This window comes from Myotis yumanensis, unplaced genomic scaffold, assembly GCF_028538775.1.
Source record: "Myotis yumanensis isolate MYYU_CA2020_CCGP unplaced genomic scaffold, mMyoYum1.0.hap1 SCAF_3, whole genome shotgun sequence".
NCBI classification, from domain to species: domain Eukaryota; kingdom Metazoa; phylum Chordata; class Mammalia; order Chiroptera; family Vespertilionidae; genus Myotis; species Myotis yumanensis.
Genome location: NW_027223754.1, coordinates 173,816,126 through 173,839,677, shown reverse-complemented (window position 1 = coordinate 173,839,677; position 23,552 = coordinate 173,816,126). Strand labels below are relative to the sequence as shown.

General features: G+C 35.2%; 1 protein-coding gene across 3 annotated transcripts in view; it reads right to left on the bottom strand.

The window, feature by feature from the left end:
• Positions 1-23,552, bottom strand: part of CPNE8 (copine 8) — a 199,647-nt gene that overhangs the window by 94,716 nt on the left and 81,379 nt on the right. For 2 of the 3 annotated variants that reach the window (XM_070410448.1, XM_070410447.1), the window contains exons 7-10: positions 18,487-18,550; positions 12,627-12,730; positions 6,336-6,440; positions 4,863-4,904 (exon numbers count right to left, since the gene is read on the bottom strand). In XM_070410448.1, coding sequence (XP_070266549.1) covers positions 4,863-4,904; positions 6,336-6,440; positions 12,627-12,730; positions 18,487-18,550 — 315 coding nt within the window. Of the gene's footprint in view, positions 1-4,862; positions 4,905-6,335; positions 6,441-12,626; positions 12,731-16,779; positions 16,838-18,486; positions 18,551-23,552 lie in introns of those variants that run through there. The other variant, XM_070410449.1, reaches the window with a different exon arrangement.

The window sequence follows — 23,552 nt, the reverse complement described above, 5'->3', positions numbered from 1 at the left end:
GACTCAAGATTACACCACTTCTGAAAGTCTGTGAATATCATCATCTCAACTATCTGAAGTACCTAGCTAGTAAAAGAAAATGTAATTGTAAGCAAGTAACACTGTCAAGCATTTTCCACTTGAATCTTTGAACAAAATATTCTCTCTAGATGAAAGATCACATTATTTCTTGGTTTCTTATGGTTAAATTTATACACAAAATCATATAGATATCTGAACAGTTTTTCCACATTTTATAAGGAAATAATTCTAAACTTCTGTTACATGCTGGGAAAACATTTCATCTGATATGAAATTATTTAGGATGTAGACTGTATACTTCATTAAAGTTTACATGATGTTGTCCAACATGGTAGCCACCAACCATATGTTGATATAGGTTGGTTACTTGAAATGTAGTTAGTCTGAATTGGGATGTGCTGTAAGCATAAAATACATAACAGATTTCAAAATTTAGTATAAAAAGATGTAAGAAATTCTTGCCCTGCTGGTGTGGCTCAGTGATTGAGTGTCAACCCCTGAACCAAGAGGTTGGTTCGATTCCAGTTCAGGGCACATTCCCGGGTTGCTGGCTAGGTTCCTGGTGAGGGACCTGCAGGAGGTGGCCGATCAATGTTTCTATCTCTCTATCCTTCTCTCTTCCTCTCTCTCTCAAATCAATAAAGTAAAATATTTTTAAAATGTAAAATATATCAATAATTTTTATACTGACCCTATATTAAAGTAATATTTTAAACATATAGGAATAAAATATATCATTACATTAATTTCACTGGTGTGTTTTTACTTTTTAATGTTGCCACTAGAAAATTTAAAATTACTTATGTGACTCACCTTATATTTCTATTGGAAAATGCTGGTTTATACTGTTAAAAAAAAAATCCACTCAACAAATAATCTTTTCTAAAAAGAGTGATATGTGCACAGGATTTTTGACAAATATTGAAGATGATGGGGAAAAAACATAAAGAATAGGAAACAATCCCTGCCGATAATTACATTTCTTATGAAATATAATGGGTATCATATATTCACTCGGACTTAAGGGAAGAACTTGGGAAATTATGTCAGATAGACAAAAATTCATGGAAAAGGTGTAATAACCTTATGTTATTATATCACACAGAACCACAAGCTAGAATATCAACTTGTATAACAGTCTATACAGTGTCTATTTTTACTGCATTATAAAATTAATATAGGGATTTTACAAGTTTTATACTTCATTTTTATTGGAGATTAATATGCTTTTATAATTTCATACATATTATTTAGTTGAAAGGGTTTTCAAGAATTATTTAATCAGGATTTTAATTTTGCCTTCTATATTTCACCCACATTCTAATAATTTTGCTAACTTTGAAAAGTGCTGCTTTAGCGTACATGAATTATATAGAATTATACACTGAAAAATTTTTTTTTACACTGAAATTTTTCATACAAAATGTAAAGCTATATTTTGGATCAAAGAAAGATAATTTTACCCCAACATTAAGAAGCTATTAGACCACTTGTAAAATCACAAAACCTTCCTCTAAATATTCTACTAATCATAATTCATTTCCAAGAAATGTTTAAAGTATCCCTAACAACCTCTCCCTCCTAATTTCATTCCCTTTATTATCAACTAGAGGCCCAGTGCATGAAATTCATGCACAGGTAGGGTTCTTAGGCCTGGCTGGAAATCAGGGCTGATCTGTGGGGCAACTGATGGGCGATCGGGGGGGGGGGGGGGGGGGGGGCGCTGGTACTCGCCTTGGCTGGTCTGGCACGGCCCGTTTGCTGGCCCCGCCCCCACTACTGGTCGCCTCCCTCTGTGGGAGAGAGGGGTGACCCCACTGGCACCCGCCTTGGATGGCCTGGGGCCTGTGGGCTGGGTGCAGCTCCTGCATTGAGTATCTGCCCCCTGGTGGTCAGTGTGCATCATAGCAACTGGTCATTCCGCCATTCGGTCAATTTTCATATTAGGCTCTTATTATATAGGATAAGTCTTCAATTCCCCAGATTTCTTTTGAATGTGCTCTTATGGGTGGTATGTAGAAGTGAAATTTAAAAATTAATCAACACCATATCCACCAATGCCAATCTTTCCCCAAAGAGTTGATGATTCAATGACAACATGAGCTTACAAAATAAATCAAAATATTTAACTTGTTTCTAAATCCATGTCTCAAAAAGTAAATCATCGTTTTTGTTGAAAAATTTTTCCCAATATAAAGATCCAAATCCTTCACTTCTTTTCAGTACATTTCATAAATGACCTCTTTCTCTATCTCTATGTTTTCCCTATCTCTCTTTCACTTGCTCTTGATCTCATTTTAGCTGTCATTCTCATAATCTAAATCAGGTGTATTATACATTTTACTGGCCCATTCGATGTCTATTAAGATTCTCTCAAAATATGTAATACTCACTTCTCTCTACCTAACTGCCTGTTACACAAGACTTGCTTCCTGGGAATGTTTCATCCATTTTTCCAGATAATATAAAATGTCAGATAACATACTTAATGTTAAAAGCTTTCTTAAATAGCTTTTGAATTCCTCTAATCACCACATTATCAATTACCAAAGAATCATAGGGTAAGACCAATGTCCAGGTTGAAGGCTTTTATTTAAGTGTCAAAATTTTTAATTATAATGTTATAGAAATATATAGTGTATTATGAGTGCACCACTGGAAGCATACTGGAGAGCTTGGGTCTTGGCTCCACCATTTACTAGTTGTGTGATTTAGGCATTTTACTTCTTTGCGTTGGTTTCTTCATCTATAAAATGGTATTGATATGGGGTGGGTGGGGCAAAAGTAGCTTGACAGTTGTGAGTAAGTGAAAGAAGAGTTTATACCTGTATTATTATTTATTAATTATTGTAATCCTACTTTTACCCCAGTCTTTATAGTATTTATCCCTTGTTGTGAAAACTAAGTGGGAAATAAAATAAAAAATGCTCAAAGAAATCTGGCACATTAGAAACAGTCAATATGTCATATCCTGTATAGAAATGCTCAAAACTCCAACATCAAAAGAAAAGATAACTGAATTTCAAGGTAATTCTAACTTTCAAAGCTATTTAAAAATTTTGTGGCTCAGACACAGACTAAAGACAACAGGAGAGTAATAAAAATTCACCCTTCAAAGCAATACAATAAAATATCTACAATTTGCAAATTTGGATTGAATTGTCATGGATACGCATGTAATCTGAATGTATACCCCTAGTTTATAAGTTATTAAATTAAAATTTCCCCCAATTTCCTAAAAATACTAGAAAAAGGCCACAACTTTTGCCCATTCTCAATTAAAATGTATATGATCTATTATAAAACTTTATATGACACACCCTATATGTATATCATTGGATATATGATAGAAGGCAGAATGCCTACTTTACGCAGATTGGCATTGTTTCTTTCCTATTTATTCTGAGAAGCAAAACTCATTTTCTCAGTGAATAAAGTTTAGTGAAGCAGTCAGGCATCAGTCCCTATGGAAACACATTAGGTTATCTTGTGAGATTTCTTCAGAATGCATGCAGAATTTGTGTAAAGAAACTCTAAATAAACAAATAATTAAATGAGTAATCTGACAGGAATGCAAAGATCAGTGGTACAGCATTGATCATCTCTAGGTATAAACGTTAAGTCAAAAAACGTTAGGCCACTTTAGCACAATCATGTTTGGGTTATAATTTGAAGACTGAAATCACTGAGTCTTATATAACTGTTTGGTAATGGCTGCCGTGGGGAGTATATCTCTACCTTTCTCTCCATCCTCCCTTATCACTCCTTAGAAAGGAGAAAATGATAATTGGGCTAAATTCCAGGACACATAATGGACCCTATGTGTGAGTGTATGTGTAAATGGCACATGCATGCTTGCATGAGGTGCTCCAATTAGGCATTTTCCTACCCAAGCAGCAGAAGGGTGAGGGGAGGTGCCCTCTCAGGACAGGCCAATCTTTTTGATCCAACCTGTTCCTATATTAATAGGAGTATTCAGGTATCCAGACCCTTAGAGCCCGGGTGCTGGCTTGCATACAATGCAGAGAGAAAAGCCTTAGATCTTGAGCTTTAACCTCATGCTTTAGCTCCATTTACCAGTCACCTCTGGGCTGGAATTTAGGGCATGCAGCCACATAAAATTAAATGCCCTTTGTTTTCCAACTTGTCATTCTCCTTGGCCTCCCTATGTTCACTTCCTGGAACCACCTGGAGAGGCTGTTTTCCAGGCCAAGGCGAGATTGAGCATTACTGGGTACCTTGGCTTTGACATCATCTAAAAACACCTCAAAATCAACCCTATTTAAAACAATAGAAACAGTGGGACAATACTTAAGGAGAAAGAAAACAGGTAGTACATTCCCTCTTTTTTAGTCTTTAACGTCTGCTGTGATGTGCAGAGGGAGACCATAATTGCGGAACTCGGAACAACTATTTTTACCGGCAATCATCAGACATAATCCTTGCATTTTATTTTGTTGTTTGTTGTGAGGGGTATGTCTGTTTTGGAGGGGGAGGGGTGAAGACTCAGGGGTGTGCCCAAGAATGATACGGGATATAAAGATTATAGGAATCTTCGGAGAGATTGTGAGATACAGAAATAAAACAACATCTGTAAGTCGGATACCATGAGAAATCATCAGATCCAAATGTACTATGTTACTGGAAATGAGGAAGACCTCTATTTTAATCTCCACATTAAAGACAATACACTCATTCTTAAAATCTCATGTAAACACTTCAGCAATATTTGGAAAAAGAGGACAAAATTAAAATGCAAAAACATGGTCATTTCAGTATACTTATTTATTAAAGCATATTAAGTGCCAAGAGCAAGAATAACAGAAGAGACAATGTCTTACCTCCCATCTCGATCCCAGTCATACACCTGTACTTTGATTGTTCTGTCCATGAGAAAAACATACACATAAAGTTACTTAGTAAGATCAAAATGATATATAAACCCAAGAACTTATATGTCATAGTCCATGGACATGTAGTGAAGACCTGGGGGGAATAGGGGCTTGGAGGACGGGGAGTTAAGGGGGGTAAATGGGAGACATCTGTAATACTATCCACAATGAAAAATATCCATCAAAAACAAAATAAATGAATTGTAGTTTTTAGAGACAAAATAGTGTACGCCTGAAGGCTTTCCACAGTAATTTGAACTTGTCTTTGATCATTTTATTGCTAAATTCAATTTGTGTCTTAGCCGAGGTTTCTAAAATCTGCACTGATTCTGTAAAAGGGAGCAGGGAAAGTATATGGGAGAGGCGTGTAGTGTGACAGAGCTCCTTCCTCAACAGGGAGACATTCAGCTACATCTCTCCTTTTGAAAACATTGTGTCAGAACAGGATTTCTCATCACAGCACAGGCCAGAATCCCAGGAAGGGCTTGTAAAAACATGCATCCTTGGGCCTCCTCCCCAGAGTTCCTGGGTCAGTAACCTGGGTTGGGGCCTGAGAACCTGAATTTCTACAAGGTTCACCAGGTGATACTGAACTACAGTATGAAAAGCACCTTCTTAGAGAAAGGATAACCAGCTAATTAAATTATAATCCAATTAAAGGGATAAAATGACAGTCAAATGGCATGATACATTTTAGAATAAAAATAATGACATATTTGGTAATCAATAGTTCCTTCCATGATATTAGTTAACAGAATAAATTCCCAGTTTCCTAATATACAAGTAATGAGATAAATAAAATAAAGAGACTGAGCTTTCACTTTCTATTTATTTGCTTTTCTTTTGGGGTGAATAGGGGTTTTTATATTATAACCTTCCAATCAACGTTAATTTAAAAAAAAATACACCTTTGATATTAAGAAATTTTCAGGTATATAATGGAAAGATCTTCAGGGCCACCACACCCACCTACTAGATCTATAGATTCAGCAACCACGAGAACAGTGCTGCAAATAGAATTTTAAGGAGTTTTTCAGGGTTGATAATATATCTAGTCATAGTCTTATATTTCATATATTTACTTATGCCAGCCTAGAAAGACAATACCAAATGAAAGCCTTGAGGCAGTGAAAATTGTGAAATGACTTTTGAATAGTAATATGTTAAAAAACTTAAACTAATATTCAATATCTTTTTAGCACTTTCCACATTTTTCCTCTTGGAAATACAGTCAGTTTAACCAATTTTAACTTAACAAATTATCCCTCCTCCCCAAAACATAAATAAATTATTCATTCTTTTGTGCATACACACTTACATCAGTAAAGAAGCTATTTTAATTTTTTAAGCAACTTAGGATTATTGAATACAACATCTATAGTAAATAATCAAAGCTCTCAGAAAAGCTGTCATTTATTTTACCTGTCATAATCGCCATTACATAATGCTCGGACTGAGATCTTGAATGCTTGCCATACAGGATTCAGAGTATTTTTGACAACTTCTGTTTTATGGCAAATTGTAAAACTGTAAAAAAAAGAAGAAGAATTTTTCAGTTATTTCTGTGATTCAATTATGATATATAATTTTAGTAGTCATTCTTTCTCTCTTGGTGCAGAATAAATGTTGCCATTCCATTTTTTGTTACTATATCATTTAATAAGAAGGGGTTTGTGGTTTTAAAACTTTAAAGATTAGCTCACTATAATATAAAGCAATAAGATTTTGAATTAAGTTTACTGCAAATGATATTCTGCAAAATCAATACATTCAAAAGCTGCTTTGTAAACAACCTCTAAATATTGTGATGACATATTAATACAGGGAAAAATATCCACAGGTCACTGAAAATATGAGTTATCAAACCCTGAGGAAAGCTGTTTTGTTGGAGTGTTGGGGATAAAAATCTGATTGGAATGGGTTTGAGAAAGAGAAGAGAAACTGAGGCAGAGTGTATAAACATTTTTGAGGAGTTCAGCTTTAAAGAGAAATTGGGGGAAAGATTAGTCAAGTGAAAGGTTTTGTTTTTGGTTTTGTTTGTTGGTTGGTTGGTTTGTTGCTTTTTAATTTTTTTTTTTTCCAAGAAGGAGGCGACCACAGAAAGCTTATAAGCTAAAGGAAACTATCCGTAAGAGGTTGTGAAGCGTGAGGGAAAGGGAGAAAGGCTGGAGCGATGTCCTTTGGGCGATGCAAGTGGGTCCAGGGCCTCCGTGGAGGAGTTGCCCTTGGGAGCACGGACAGTCATTCTCCAGGAACTTTCAGGAAGCCCCAGTATCACAGCACAGGGTAGATGCTATCGTGAGATCATGAGAAAGTTCTCCAGTTGCTCCCATTTTCTTATGATACAAGAAGCATGATTATCAGCAAAGAAGGAAGAGGGCAGCCTGCCAAAGTGTCTGGGAGAGAGGAAAAGTTGATGGATTGAGGAAAAGGAGTAGGACTCCTGCAGAGCCCAAGGGTCTATTTAAAATTAACATCATGAACCTGGCTGGCATGGCTCAGTGTTTGAGAGGAACATTGCAGGAATTTATTATGAGAGGAAGGGAGAGAGAGAGAGAGAGAGACAGAAACATCAATGATGAGAGAAAAATCATTGTCTGCCTCCTGCACACCCTTTAACCTATGGAACCTGATTGATTCCTGATGAGGGCACATGCCCGGGTTGCAGATTCTATCCCCAGTAAGGGGTGTGCAGGAGGCAGCCTATCAATGATCCTCGCTCATCATTGATGTTTCTATTTCTCTCTCCCTCTCCCCTCTTCTCTGAAGTCAATAGAAATATATTTTAATTAAACAAAATTAAATTAACATCATGAATTTTAGAAAGATCACTCCATATATGGTTCCTTCTTTAGCTAAACTGTTGGCTCTATATATCTGAAGAATTCCTTGAGGGAAGATAACTCAAGAATACACAATAAGGAAGAGAACCCATGGAGCCTTAAACTCAGTTTTCTGTGTTGTTCCCACCAAACCATGCAATCTCTAGACATTAATAGAGTCCTGTAAATGTTCTTGCCTGGTGTGAATTATGCAGCAGTTCATGAGCTATAAAATGTTTAAAATAGCCCTAACCAGTCTGGCTCAGTGGATAGAGCATCAGCCTGAGGGTTTAAGGGTCCCAGGTTCGATTCTGGTCAAGGGCATGTACCTTGGTTACGGGCACATCCCCAGTAGGGGGTGTGCAGGAGGCAGCTGATGGATGTTTCTCTCTCATCGATGTTTTTAAGTCTCTATCCCTCTCCCTTCCTCTCGATAAAAAAACAACAACAATAAAATATATTTTTTTAAAATGTTTAAAATAGTCTTGGTTAGAACAATACATAAACCTGGTCCTCACCAATCCTTAGTCGTGACGTATTCTAAAGACAGGATTCTCTCTAACAGTCATGAACATGAGAACTGCCATAATGAACACTGTGCACTTAACCCCCACAAGCAAATAATCTCTTTTGAAAAGCCTTTGAGTCTATCTTCTTCCTTTAAGGCAAGAAGGTTTGTTTCTATTAAGATGTCAAATAGAAATATACAAAGATTTCAAGTATTCATTATACGAATTATGGCAAAGTGCCATCCCTTTCCTGGTAGTATCCTCACTCATCTAAAGAAACACATGCTTCTTACTAAATTGAAAGAGCTCTATAGTCAATGCTGTCAGAATTGACTCACTTAAGCAATTTAGGGACCACTGGGGACAAAAGCTATTAAAAGAGAAGACTCAGAAAGGTGTAGCCAATCTATCTAAAGCAGAGGGAAGAAAAACAGATGGGATCGGGGAGAGGTAGGCAGGAAAAAAACACCAACAGGCACTCAAATGAGACAAAGAAAAAGTACACAAAATGGTTAAGAAACATTCTTAGGGACAAAATTACATATATTGTTTTGTTTCAGAAAAAGATACCTGCCTTCCTTCTTAATATAATACATTCTTAAAGATCTACAAAGGGGCCTTGCCTTCTCTTCTTCTCTTGTATCATATTCTACTATGTATTAAGTCTTAGGAATGGTGATAGATTAGGTAGATAAATAGATGATAGATAGATAGATAGATAGATAGATAGATAGATAGATAGATAGAATGAGGAGCAACTAACTGACTATTTCACACCCACATGTTCAAAATCTACTGACTTCTTTCTGGCCTCTTTGCTTAAGGTTAATCAAAACTTGTTATAGCCCTAATATCACCAACCATAGTAATTAAATACTTTGACACTTGAAACTTCTTTTAAGACAGTGCGTCATCTTCTTAGTGAGGTATTTATGAGCCAGGTAGTCATCTGTCTTTGATTAATCATTTTCGGTTGTAATACATGAGATGTGATACAGACAGCAAAATCTCACCAGAAATTCCAGTGCTACTGTCGCTAATGAAAATTCTGACAGGAGTCTGATGTAGCTCTTTCTAACATTCAAGAGAGAGAGAGAGAGAGAGAGAGAGAGAGAGAGAGTGTGTGTGTGTGTGTGTGTATATAATGTGCTAAGTGTCCAACCATCAAGGTAATGACATCATGTAGCAACGCCCAGCTTCCTCTCCCTAGCGACTAGCCTCCTTGCAGTTTCATCAGCCCAGGAACACAACTTGCTTTATAGCCAGGTGGAAACATTTCACACTGTAACCAAATGTCTGTGAAGTGTTTTCACAAGCCTCATCTCATTTGATCCTCACAGAATTCCTAGAGTAGGTAGATAGGAGACTTGATGGAATCCTATTTTATTTTCATTAGCCGGAAAACAGAGATTTAGAAAGCTTAGAAACTTGACCAGACTGGAAAGAAGTAATGGTGGACCTTCAAAATGACTTCAGGTTTTCTCACTGCACAGAATATAGTCAAACACTGCTGCAGTTAAGTATTTTACCCTTTGTTCTCTCTGCATGATCTACAATAATAATCTGCTTCGTGTTGATATTTACTGCTGTGTTGCTGACAATTACTGGAAAGAGAAGTTGGGGTGCTTCATTGGGCTGGAAAAAGTTTAGCTAAATCAGAAAGCAGGTCTAATTAATCAAGTTTATCTATAGATATAAAAGGCTAAGTTTACTCGCACATGTGTGATACATATCAAGCTCTTGCTGGCACTATTTGCATGCACGTGTTTCTATCTGTCATTGTCGATCGTGAATTTGGTTGACACTTCTATTATAGAGAAAGGGTGAATAGCGATATTAAAATATTTCTTCTAATTAATTTCTTTTCAGTGTGCACAAATTCATGCATCGGGCCACTAGTTGTTTTATAAATATAAAGTGTATGCATATATTATAAGTAGCATTATAAGAAAAACATATTAAGTAATATGTATTAAAGTACTTTAAATGAAGCCATTTACCAAAAAAATAGCTATTCTAAAAGAAAAATATTACCTAATTATAAATACAGGTCAAGTTACCAAATTAATGGGAAAGTAGAAAAGAAAAATTTATAATCACATATTATTAAGGTTTTTAATAATACTTCTGGTGGAAATTAGTTTTATTCTTTCCTATAAAATGAGCCTTAAACACATTCAGCAACAGGCAGTTTTTGAAATAGCTCCATATTCAAATAAATGCTAAAAATAAGACTAAAATCTTTACAGTCGAGACAGCCAGTTTGGCTCAGTGGATAGTGTTGGCCTGCAGACTGAAGGGTCCCAGATTCAATTTCTATCTGGGGCACATGCCTGGGTTGCTGGTTCTATCTCCAGTTGTGGGCATGCAGGAGGCGACAATCAATGATTTTCTCTCATCATTGATGTTTCTGTCTCTCTTTCCCCCTCTCCACTCCTCTCTGAAATCTATAAAAATATATATATTTTTTTAAATAGAGGCTTATAAATAAAAAGTGAAAAGTAAATGCATTTTTACTCATTTAAAATAAAACATATATATTAATGTACTAATAAATATGTCTTAGTATATATACTTGCATCTAGCTCGTGAACTAGTTTTATGTGTGTAAATACAGGGTGTCCCAAAACATGTATATACACTGTAATAGCTGATAGCTCAATTTTGAAAATAAAATGCATTTTAGTAAACATTGCCTTTATAGTTATTCAAAGTATATGTATACATTTTTGGACACCCTATATTTGTGGGAAATTTTCTGAAATGAGATTTATCAAATTTTAGTAATAGTTGTTTTTTTAAATAATTTGAGATATTTTTATTACTTGTATGTACTTCAATTTCTTAATATTGAAATTTCATTTAATGACTAAGTTATCATTCAGGCAAGCATAATAAATTCCTGCAATGTAACTCTCACCAGTAGCATTAAATGTATGCTAGATTGAAATGTGTAACTAATCTTTATCAATGAAGAAAACTAGAAGAATAAAAATAGAAAATTCAAGAAACAAGTAGTTCAGACAAGAGGAAACAAAAGAACATTGTGATTCAAGAAATTCTGAGCTCATTCTTTAATTTTTCTATATCTTTAAAATGACTTGCAAATATGATTATTTTCTTTATTGTCCAATATTTTTCACATGGATAAAATCAGTGTTTAAATGCAAATATTACTTTGACATCCTAACCACCAAAACAAAAGAGAAGTATGCAAAATTTAATAATAGGATGCCATAATAGCCAAGAATTGCCCAGTATCTGCATTAAAAAAAAAACCCACAATAAGAAAAGCATTATTTTCTACTGCCCAATGTATTCATTTTAAATAACAAACTTTTATTTTTATGTAACATATTGCATACTTATTACATAACATTAACATATTATATAACTATATTTATAAGTGTAGCACTATCAACAGGTATTGTTTTTTTTTCATTCTAGTCCCCTAATTTTTAATCTCTAAATGATGTTTTCTCTTTAGCTAATATTTTATTATGCACAGTTAAGAAAAACAATATAAAAAACACCTTACTATAAAATAATAACAACAGCAGCAAACATTTAAACTATTCTTATGTTATAGGCAAGCTTCTAAATGCTTTTTGCATAGTAATCCATGTAGTAATCTCAGCAACCCTATGAGGTAGATGTAATTATTAGTCCATTTACAGATGGGAAAACTGAGTTTCACATGTATTAAAAAACTTGCCTATGATCCCATAGCTAGTAAGTAGTAGCATCATGATTTAAACCACAGCAACAAAAACTTAGCCCATAATTTTAACTGCTAAACTTTCCCACAAATACTGACATTACAATATGAATCAAAGAAAACAATAAAATGTATTTAGTGGTAGAGTCATATGTATTACACTCTATAACCCATGAATACATTTTCAAACCAAATAGAAACCAGTCTAACAATGACTGCTAAAAATATTCAAATTACTGGAATGTAATAAAAAGTTTTACTGAATGTTAGATGTTAATGAAAAACAACAACAACCCTGTAGTATATATATAAAAAAAAAAATCAACCCATAAAGTCCATTTCATTGTCTAAGAAAATAAAGTCTATAACAAAACACATCATATGTCTACAAAAATATAATTCTTCCATACTATTAAGACATTATAATTTTATAAAAAGTAAAGAGGAAATGTTTCCATGAAGCTGAAAATCATTCATTTTAAATATCAAACAGAACATATGAAACACTTAGAAAGTGATGCACTGTTATTGAGATGGAAAATCACATCAATTTTTAAAATAAAAATATTGTATTCTGTTTATCAATTTAATGAGCTTCTCTGAGATAAATAATTTAAATAGCATCCTCACTATAGTATTAAAATGCAAAAAAACATAAATCTACCTGCCATCTTCATTACTTCGGTAAAACACAAGAAAAGGATCTGATTTTCCAAAGAAGTCCTTCTTGTCCAACTTGTTAGCACAAAATTGCATCAGAACAGCATCCTGAAAACAAAATGAATATAATAGCTCAACATCTGGATTACAAATAACCAGAAACTACAGATCACAAATAAGACTTGAAAAGAAAACAAATTTGAAATTTTCTTGCAAATGGTCAAGTGTGTGAGAATTCCAGACAACATAAAATTGCTTTAAAGGACCTTGAGACTGAAAACTTGACTTTGTGTTTGTTCTAGTCACAAAACTACAACTTTAAAATCTGTACCAATTTTTCTCTGAAAAGTGATATTAAGCTGGATAACTCTAGGTATCCAATATCATAAGACAAATCTTCATTCATATCTCCTGTTATTCAAGTACATATTTTTAGAACATACACATTTTTTAAATTTCTGAGGAAATATTTACTAAACATTTACTAAGTATCTATCATTCATTAGATGTTAAGATGTATTAGATGATTAGGTGAGGAATAAGACCGATCCAGACTTTGACCACATAGTTTACTATCTGGAGGGGAAAAAAGTATTTTTTCTTAATTATACAGAGTACTCCACAATATCTCCATAACTATATTTTAAAATAATTTACATTGCATTGGAGTTCAAGAAAAACAAAGCACCTTCATTTTCATTTGTAATTTAAATTAAACATGTAGCATGTTAATCACTATGCCAAACCAATCATTTTTATCAGTTTATATACGCAAGCATCGATAATCTACGTAATTTAGCTTAAAGTTAATCAAACTGGGGTATAATAAATCAAAGATATGAACCATTATTCAATTAGGTAGTGTAAGCTTTTTAATAAAGTAGAAAATACATAGCCATTTCAAGAATAAAATTACTATTTTGGTTTGCTTGCTTTTTTAACTGAAAGAAAATGCTAACAATTTTGGGAAAAGGTAGAGGGTCAAAGTAATTCAGATTAAATCAAGAGGTCATAGTTTCGCCGAAACCGGTTTGGCTCAGTGAATAGAGCGTCGGCCTGTGGACTGAAAGGTCCCAGGTTCGATTCTGCTCAAGGGCATGTACCTGGGTTGCGGGCACATCCCCAGTAGGGAGTGTGCAGGAGGCAGCTGATCGATGTTTCTGACTCTCTACCTCTCTCCCTTCCTCTCTGTGAAAAATCAATAAAATATATTTTTTTTAAAAAAAAGAGGTCATAGTTTCAAATCCTATTTGATGAAAATGTTAACAATGACTAAAAAGTCACTTTCTTATTCACCCATTTCTTTGCAGAGTCCAGCAATACTGATTAAGCGTCTACCTAAAGTCTCCTTACTTCCTTTCAGTAATTCCAGAACACTATACCAGAGATGATGCTCTCTGTTTTTCATTCATTCATTGATATACTTACTTAATAAACATTTCTCAAGCAATACTCAGAGAAGTTTATAGGTCTAGATTTCTCATTTTCAAAAGTATCGATAAGAGTGTCATTTTACTTCGTTATTTAGAATACAGATGTGATATCTTCTACCAGAGGAATGCTCATAGTAAAGCAGGCATTATGCTTCTAAGCAGGTACAGTTACAGTACACATTTCAAAGAAAATTACAAAGGAAACACAAGCAAGAATAGAAACATCATTAACAACTCAAGCTCCTCAACCATGATCACTTTTCAAATCTAAGGTTTAAAGATTAAAAATTGATATACTATCCATTAAGGAAGTAGTGAGAGAATCACCTGGATCATCAAACTATGAAGTCAAGTTGAGAAGAAAGGGCTGGGGTTTTTGTTTTGTTTTGTTTTGCGTTATTTGTTTCGAATGCCCTTTCATCTTCCTATATATTACATGCCCTTGGGTGAGAGTAGTTTTCTAATAACATGGGACGAGGACATTGTTCTTGTCGCAGAAAAATAAATAGCCCCTTGAAGATAATTTCCCAAAGCACCTGAATCAAAACACAAACTCCCGAAAAACATTCTGATATACTTGAAAGGCATTAATAGATCAATAAAATGTGTATTTTTCAAACTGGTTGTGAATTAAGCTTCAAAGAGATCAAGTATTGTTTAAAAATAAATTTTCACGTGATCATTGGTGAATGTAATACCAAGCTGTAATTTTTCAAATTATATTCCTTAAGGCTTACAACATGAATAACCAATTCAAAATAAAGATTTCTTTCAATGTATCAAATTATATAAATTTAGGAAAAAATATATTTTGCTATTATTCAGGTTAATAACATAGCGGGGATTTCATCTGTAACAAGCACAAAAGGTATCTAATTTATAAGGAAAAAATCCAAGCATTTACTTATTTTCGGAAATATACAGGCATCATTGCAAAGGTGTTTGTTCCTTTTTTAATCTCTTATGCTTAGTACCACCTGAGAGAATTTTCAAACTTTTCTTCAATGCTCCACATCAGTACAACAAACTTCCTATTGAAGAAATCCACTTGAATATTTCACAGGCATTTCTAACAAGTTCAAATCTAACTTGCTTCTCCTATAATTTTCCCAGCTCAATTAGAGGTTCATCATCCACTTAAGTGATCAAAGAGTTGTTCTCAATTTCTCCCTTTTCCTTACCCTTTACACATTTCTTCACCAAGTTGTAACATTCTGAGTCTAAAACTTTCCTCAAATTTTCACTTCAGCTACACTGGCACCACCCTAGTCCAAGCCCCACCTCCTCTCTCACCTGGACTTGTACAGTGTGGCACTGATTCCTTTCTCCCTCTCCCTCTCTTGGACCTATCCAATCCATTCTCCATTTAGCAGACATGTTCTTAAAATGTGAAAGAAATACTTCTGTACATAACAAAAATGCTCCAAGGCTTTCTCCTGTATTTCAGATAAACAGACCCTTAAAATGGTCTACAAAGCTGAACACCAGCCCTAGCCAGTTTGGCTCAGTAGATGGAGCATAGGCCTGCCAACTGAAGGGTCTTGGGATCAAGTCAGGTCAAGGGCACGTACCTCGGTTGCAGGCCCCATCCCCGGCCCGGGCTGGGGATCATGCAGGAGGCAACCAATCTATGTGTCTCTCTCACATCTATGTTTCTCTGTCTCTCCTCCTTCCTTCCACTCTCTAAAAATCAATGGAAAAAATATCCTCAGGTGAAAATTAATTAACTGAATGAATGAATGAATGAATGAAGCTGAACACCACATGGGCTCTGAGCTGCCTTTTCCACCTTCACCTGGCAAAGTTTTACCTCAATCATCCCCCACTCCTAGGCCCTTGTCACCAAACACCAGACACACTCCTTTCCCTCCTCAGGATCTTACACGAGCTGTGCACACTGCAGGAATTACTACTGCCCTGTGGCTGGCAAACGATGCCTCAGGGCTTAGCTTGCATGTCATTTGTTCCCAGAGGCCCACATGACATCCTCCCTCTTATAAGTTAGATTTTCCATTGTCTTTCCCATAATATATTTGATCACTTAGTAAACATCATGACATATTTACCTGCACAGTCATTTGTATTTCCCACAAGCTGTTTGCATTTCCCACAAGCTGTCTGCATTTCCCACAAGCCGTGTTCATTAAAAACAAGGCCCAAGGTGGTTGGTTGTGTTTTTCTCACCATTGTATTTCAAGCTTTCATTTCTGAGACTAGCACATTTGTACAATATTGTTGAATCATTCAATCAGAATAACAAATATTCTATGTGGACAATTTCAAATTACTTGTAAGCTATGCTTTACACATCACTCAAATGATGCTTTTGTTTTCCGATTCCAGTCAAGGGCACAGGCTCGGGTTGATTTCAGAAAGGAAGGGAGAGGGAGAGAGAGATAGAAACATCAATGGTGAGAGAGAATCATTGATCGGCTGCCTACTGCAGGTTCCACGCTGGGGATCAAGCACACAACCCAGGCATGTGCCCTGACTGGGAATCGAACCGTGACCTCCTGGTTCCTAGGTCGATGCTCAACCACTGAACCACTCATGACATCCTGGCCATAAGATGCAGCCTGGCCATACGCAATATATGCCTCAGTATCTTGATTTTCTTTTGAAATAGATGAATAATAATGTGTTCATTGGCATATTTATACAAAATCACCTTAATACCAGATTTTGACAAAATAGCATGTTAATGTCACTGTAAAGAACAAGTACCTTATTAACTTGGAACTTCTTTTTCTCTTTCCTCCATCATTATACAAAACTCATTATCATCATACACATAAAGAAATTCAGAAACAAGAAGTGTAATAGATGATTAGATGATATCATTAAAAGAAATCATTGTGCCAGTTTAACTAAAAAATAGGATGGTGGTGGGTATTATTCCTGTATTTAAATAACTGCAGTATTTTTGTAAAGTATTTTAGTATACATAAAATGCTTTTATATACATTACATTTTCAGATTTAATGATATAGTAGTCAATTTTCAGAGATAGGAAAATTTTTAAAAATATTCTAGTTACCTGTTCAAATATTTGGCTCCCTCCCCAGCCCCCATCACCCCTTGTAAATATGAAAAGTGAAACTCAGAGCAATCAAGTGACTTAATAAGCCAAAGTACAAATTACTAGCAAAACCAAACCCGGTTCAGTCGGATGGTCTTTATACTGTAAGTAGTTTCTGGCATTTTACACATGAGAGAACTGAGACTGAGGTGGCTGTGACCTGCCCAGGGAATAAAGACAAAGAATAAGAAAAAGAATAGGAAGGCCTTCGTTTTGAATGCATTTCTAACTGCTTAAATTCTAATATTCTCGTTTAATTATCTCCACAAGCCTCTTATTATACTTTCCTTTTGTTATTTCACTATCCCAGCCCCCAGAGTCCCAAGGGTGCATAGTTAATTGAAATGCTCAGTTTCAGCAGTTGCAGGCAAGTAATATGATGTTTTTCTGACCATATTGCCTTTATATACATACTTATGTATATAAAGCCATAGTGATTATCTTAAAAAAAAAAAAAGAAAAAGAAAAAGAAACAACCTCTGGGGATTAAAGTGAAAAACTCAGGTACTAATTAATAGCTCTCTGTATAAAAACTACAGCCAATGTCAAAGTATTAAGTTTTGGTACTTTGGGGGAGCTTCTGTTCGTAAAATCATGAAGCAAACATTGTAAATAAAGAGTACTGAAACGTAATTTCTTTTCCCCCAAAATAACAATTCCCAGGGACCCATTGGGCCACTCAGAACAGATAGCACTGACTTCTGATTCAGAGCCATCATTACTTCCAGCTCTCAGCTCATCTTGACAACAATGAAATCACTGAACATGAGTCAATGGCTGTATCAGCAAATCACGACTAAAAATAGCAGCTTTCTAAAAATACTGACTATGCACTTGTTCCTAGTTGGAGTGGTAGTTGGTCCTTCTTTCAAATGTGGACTTACCAAGCTAACAAAAGATGGGACTGTATATATTCTGAATTAATTCAATTAGAAATAGGGAAACACGGGTATGTCATGCAAAAGGGACAAGGTCAAAGAACTAGAAATATTCCTTCAAAGTCACACATAAATCTTCAAAATTTTTGCAAGAACTAAACTGATTGGTACAACTGACAACTCCTTATATTAATGCCTCTCCCAAATGATAATGACATTAGGTTTTATTTGGAAATTTTCTATTCTATAAAAAGATCATTAAACTAACTGATTCTTTTGGGACTACAGAATATAGTCTCTCTGGTTAAAGTACTAAGTATCTAAAGTGATGTTTAATGAGTTATAAATTAATTTAACACATACTTTCAATTAAATTTGCTACAATTACTCAAGTTAATCATTTGTGTAGATTTTCAGAAATATTATTTAAAGTTAGTGTTGGTAACACAATTTAAACCAAAGAAATTGACTTACCCTGCAACAGTTTAGTTCTTCTGCTGTAAGAATGATAGTGCCACATTTCTTCCCTGGAATTCCTCTAAAACAGCAAAAAATATATGTATATACATTAATATTTTATATTTACAATACTACATATTTAATACTTGTACAACCAAATAAAGAGAATATTACTAATAGGTGGGCTCTTTCCTAACAAAATATATTCCCAGTTCCAGCATTGAGTTTATCCTATATTTCCACACATCCTGATGAAGCTAAACTTTGATTGCATTCAACATGTCAGTTCTTTGCACAAGAATCTTTAGTAGCTTCATATTATCTAGCATATTTAATATAATATAATATGATGATATAATATGATATGATACGATATATGGTATAAATCTATAACAAAACTTTCTCCTGTGGTTACTAATATTTCTATTATGTAATTAAAACCTATCCTAATCTTGGTTTCATATTTCTTTCTCCTTTCATCAACATGGTAACTTATTTGCACTTATGTCTTTCTGCCATTCCCACGCCCTGACATACCATAGTGTGTTTAACTATTCCCTACCCTGCCTCAAACTTTCCATATCTTTATATGAAACTCCATTTGTTCTATGAAACCTTATCCCAGTCAATTTCACACAAAGCTCAGCCTTCTCTGCACTCCCACTGCACTTACAGGCTAAGCATTTAATCTTTCCTAAATTGTTAGAATCATATATTCTTTCCCCTTGTTTTCTCAAGTTGATTATAAGCTGTATAAGAGCAAAACTCATGAGAACAAACCTCTTGTAAACCAAGAGAGTTAAATATCTATACATAGCAATTGGTCATACATATAAGAAAAATGTGTAACATACGCAGAATTAAGAAAATTGCAACTGCCATTCAATTTTCCTTTTATGGGTCTCTGGTATATTTATGTTCACATAGCTTCTGGCTGACACGAAGAGAAAAGTTCAATAGGAAAATGCAAGGTGTGCGCATGGTCTCCTGCTTTACACAAGGGACAAGTCAAGGAGAATTTTCCAAAGGGCAATGTTTGTTCTAACAGTATATTGCATGCTTCTTTTCTCACAAATCATAGTTCAACTCTTCTGTTTGTCCTGGAAACTAAATATGTGAAATTAAAGCCCAATGGATGCTTTTGTTCTCAAATATATTATTCATCCCTGATAGTTTTATTTGTACCAGCAGGTATGCAACAAATACATGCCCCTTAATTTCCACATATACAGGGATTGGAGTGTTAGTATCTCGACTGGGAACAAGGTGGAAGAATGGAAAGTTAAAGTATTCTCAATTGTGAATATATCAATGAAATTATACTCACTCTAAAACTGCCCTACCCTTTCTATCTTTCTATTCTAAAATTTCTTCTGGAGAACACCACTCCGTCTTGAGCTAAAAATGCCAGCTTGTGCAGGAAACTACCTATCACAAAATCTCGTTTCCTCTATCTCTTCACTCCCCATTCGGGAAATTGTAAATGTCAGGATCTTCCATTTTCTCCAGGTCTTTATGACTAAAAGATCAATTAATTTATCCTTGTATGTTTTTTCTTACAATATTACAAGCAGCATTTCTCAGTTAATTTTTCTAATGTTCTTTTTCTTTTTTCTGTGTGGAAATCACAAAATGTATATTTTCGGCATTATGGCAAACTAAACACCTTAACTGAACAACCACCTGAAAATACTTGGAAATGCTGATTACAATTTGCAAAATTTTTTCTAATGGCTCTGATAACCAGGCAAGAAAGTAAGAACCAATCAGAAGTGGAAACAAGCAAAGTCGAACCCTGGTGAGTTTGATCTTGGGCTTGTTTTTAATGGCTGCTTAGGGCATAAAGATAAAAGACCCCAAAAAAAGGGGGGGGGATTCACAAGATGAGAAATTCAATACATGGCCAGCCCACAGCATAAAGCTTCACTCACAATGACTACATTGACTGGTTGATTGTAGCATTTATTAGATATAAACATCCCCTTTGGAGGTATGTACAAAATAAATCACTGCCTGAAAACTCGGTGATGAATAAAAGAGAAAAATATGTCTCTTAGTCATTCAGACCTTACCCAGGCTTGCTGCCTTAATTTCTACTTCCTGGGTGGTCATAAAAGCTTCTAACCAAAAATTCAGTAAATGCAAGTGATCATAAGTGCCTGGTAAATGCAAAACCTCTCCAAAAGAGTTTGCCTTGAAACTACATCTGAAAATAATCTCACATTAAGCATTAAATATATATTTACAAAACACTGAAGGAAAAGTGTACCATGTGTTAGAGTCTCCAGAAACCGACTGCAGAATCCAACATGGACATAGAATAGTGGAAATGATAGTGGGGAAGGGCATGTAATAAGAGTAGAGCCACAGTTGTTTAATAATTATTCACCTCACTAATTATAGATAAGAGGTTTTCTTACAGACCCTGGGAAACTGGAGGATGAAACAAGGCTGTAAAAAGATAAGATGTCTCGATGAGTCAATTACTCAGAAAAGAAACACATTTTGAGAACAGACCAAGGACAGGACACACTTTGATTTGGTTGCTGTGCCCGGACCCTGACCCCCTCCAGGAGTTTTTCTCAGGAATGCTTACTATTCTCTGGTCCCAGGATTGGGCTGAGCTGTTTGTAACATCATACAAGATTAGCCACCTTGTTACCAAACTTTGAGCTCCTGAAGGCCAGACCACAGACCCAACCCTCCCCTTTTCCATGTTACACTTGCAGCTCACAGCTGCTCGTAGCTAACTTTTCCCTCGTGTGTAAACAATCATCCAACTGGCAAGTGGGGGTCAGAGTAGAATTTTCCAAGGTGACCGACTGCTCTCCCCATGCTGCCGGAATTATTGGAATAAATGCTCAGATATGATTCAACCCTGTCTCTGCTTAATTTGGCTCAAGTAGTGACAGGCGGCCTCCAACACATTGTGTCCAATTTCAGAAATATTATGCATAGTATACAAAATGTAAATGTGTATGATATAACTAAAACTTAAAGAGAAACATGGAGAGCTGAGTAACTAGCACAAGCCAATAAAAATAATCAAGAATATTTGGAGAGCCCAGCTGGTGTGACTCAGTGGTTGAGCATCAACCCATGAAGCAGGAGGTCATAGCTTGATTCCCAGTTAGGGCACATGCCTGGGTTTGTGGGCTCTACCCCTAGTATAAGGTGTGCAGGAGGCAGCCGATCAATGATTTTCTCTCACCACTGATGTTTCACTCTTCCTCTCCTTTCCTCTCTAAAATCAATAAAAAAAATTTTTAAATGAAAAATAGAAACAAAAATTGTCACACTATGTAAAAATAATAATAAAGTTTATCCATTAGTAATTTACAATAGATATCAAAATTTAAGGCTTCAGAAAATTCAAAAGGAAAGAATGGATATACTCAGGGCGAGAAATCTAACCTTAATGAAAACCAGTATATATACATTAATAGCAAACCTATAGATTTTAATTTTAAATATTTCTAGAAATAGTTACTGTGTCATAACAAAGATTCAATTAATTAGGGAGATATGATATCAATACTGAATGCATCTATAGTTATAGCTCTAAAATATATACAGAAAGAACTGATTGTACTTCACAACAAAAAGTATGCCATTATGTGGAGCAATTTCACTAGTAACCTGGCAAACTACCTTGGCCAGTGATCCAGGCTACTACCACCAGTGGTAAGTCATGTTTATGTCATGTACCCCGATACGATGCAATAAGAAGGCACTGCACTTCACCTTTGTGTCCTTCCCCTCCAAACCCATAACCCCAATCTAACCATGGGAAAAACACCTGACAGTCCCAAATTGGGGGACAGTCTCAGAATATCTGACTAGTACTTCTTAAAACTGGCAAGGTCATCAAAAACAAGGAAAGTCGGGGAAATTGTCAAAAAAACAGAAGAAACTGGAAGACAAGATGACTAAATGCAATGTGATATCCTGAGCTGAATCCTGAAACAGAAAAAGGACATTCATGGAAATACAAGTGAAATTTAAATGAAGTCTGGAGCTTAGTTAATTCTAAGGTATCAATGTTTGTTTCCTAGTTGTGACAAATGTACGAGAGTAATGTAAGATGTTAACGTTAGTGGAAACTGGATGAGGAATATACAGGAACTCCCTGCACTATCTTTGTAACTTTTCTGTAAATCTAAAGCAATTCTAAAATATAAAGTCTCTATTTAAAACATTGTAAAGCAAGAAAAGACAATGACAGGCTAAAGAAGTATTCCAGGTTAAAAGAGACTAAAATCAGGACAACTAAATTCAATGTGTGATTCTTGATTAAACTTTAGATTGGGGGGGGGGGGGGGGGGAATAGCTTTAGGACATGAATGAACCACTGTTGCAACCTGAATATGGAGTGTGGATTAGATAATATAACTGTACCACTGTGAAGTTCCCTGGTTTTGATCATCATGTTTATGGCTATGTAAGAGAGCATCCTTATAGGAAATACACACTCGGGCATTTAGAGGAAATGGGGCACAATTTCTCCAACTTACTCTCAGCTGGTTCAGAAAAAACAACAAAATCTAGAATATTAGAGAGGAAGAGGTGAGGGATGGAGGTGGGGGAGAAAATGATAAAGCCATAGAACAAAGTTAACATCTGCTCAACGTAAACATTCTGGGTAAAGATCATACAGAAGTTTCTGGTACAACTCTAGTAAATTTTCTATACAATTGAAATTATATCAAAGTAGAAAGTTATCTCAAAAAGATGTTTTGAAAAGTTTCCCAGACTTGTTTTTACTGTGATATTTTGTGGCATATATGAAAAATAATAGAACGCAAGCTCAAAACAGTTAAAGGTTTATCTCAAGAGAATTATTAGAGATGAGTAATTCTTTCCAAAATTAAGCGCACGAAGAATAAAAGGCCTTTTGAGAGACTGGGTGGCTTGTTTTTTGTTTGATGTGGTTTGTTTTGCTTTTTGTTGATTGTTACAGTTGGGTTTTTTCCCTAACTGTAACATTTTTCGATAACTCATACTACTTTTCCATTACCGCTACCACTCTTAGTTCATATCTTTACACTTTTGCTTGGGTTACTGGACTTTTCTTGCTCCTA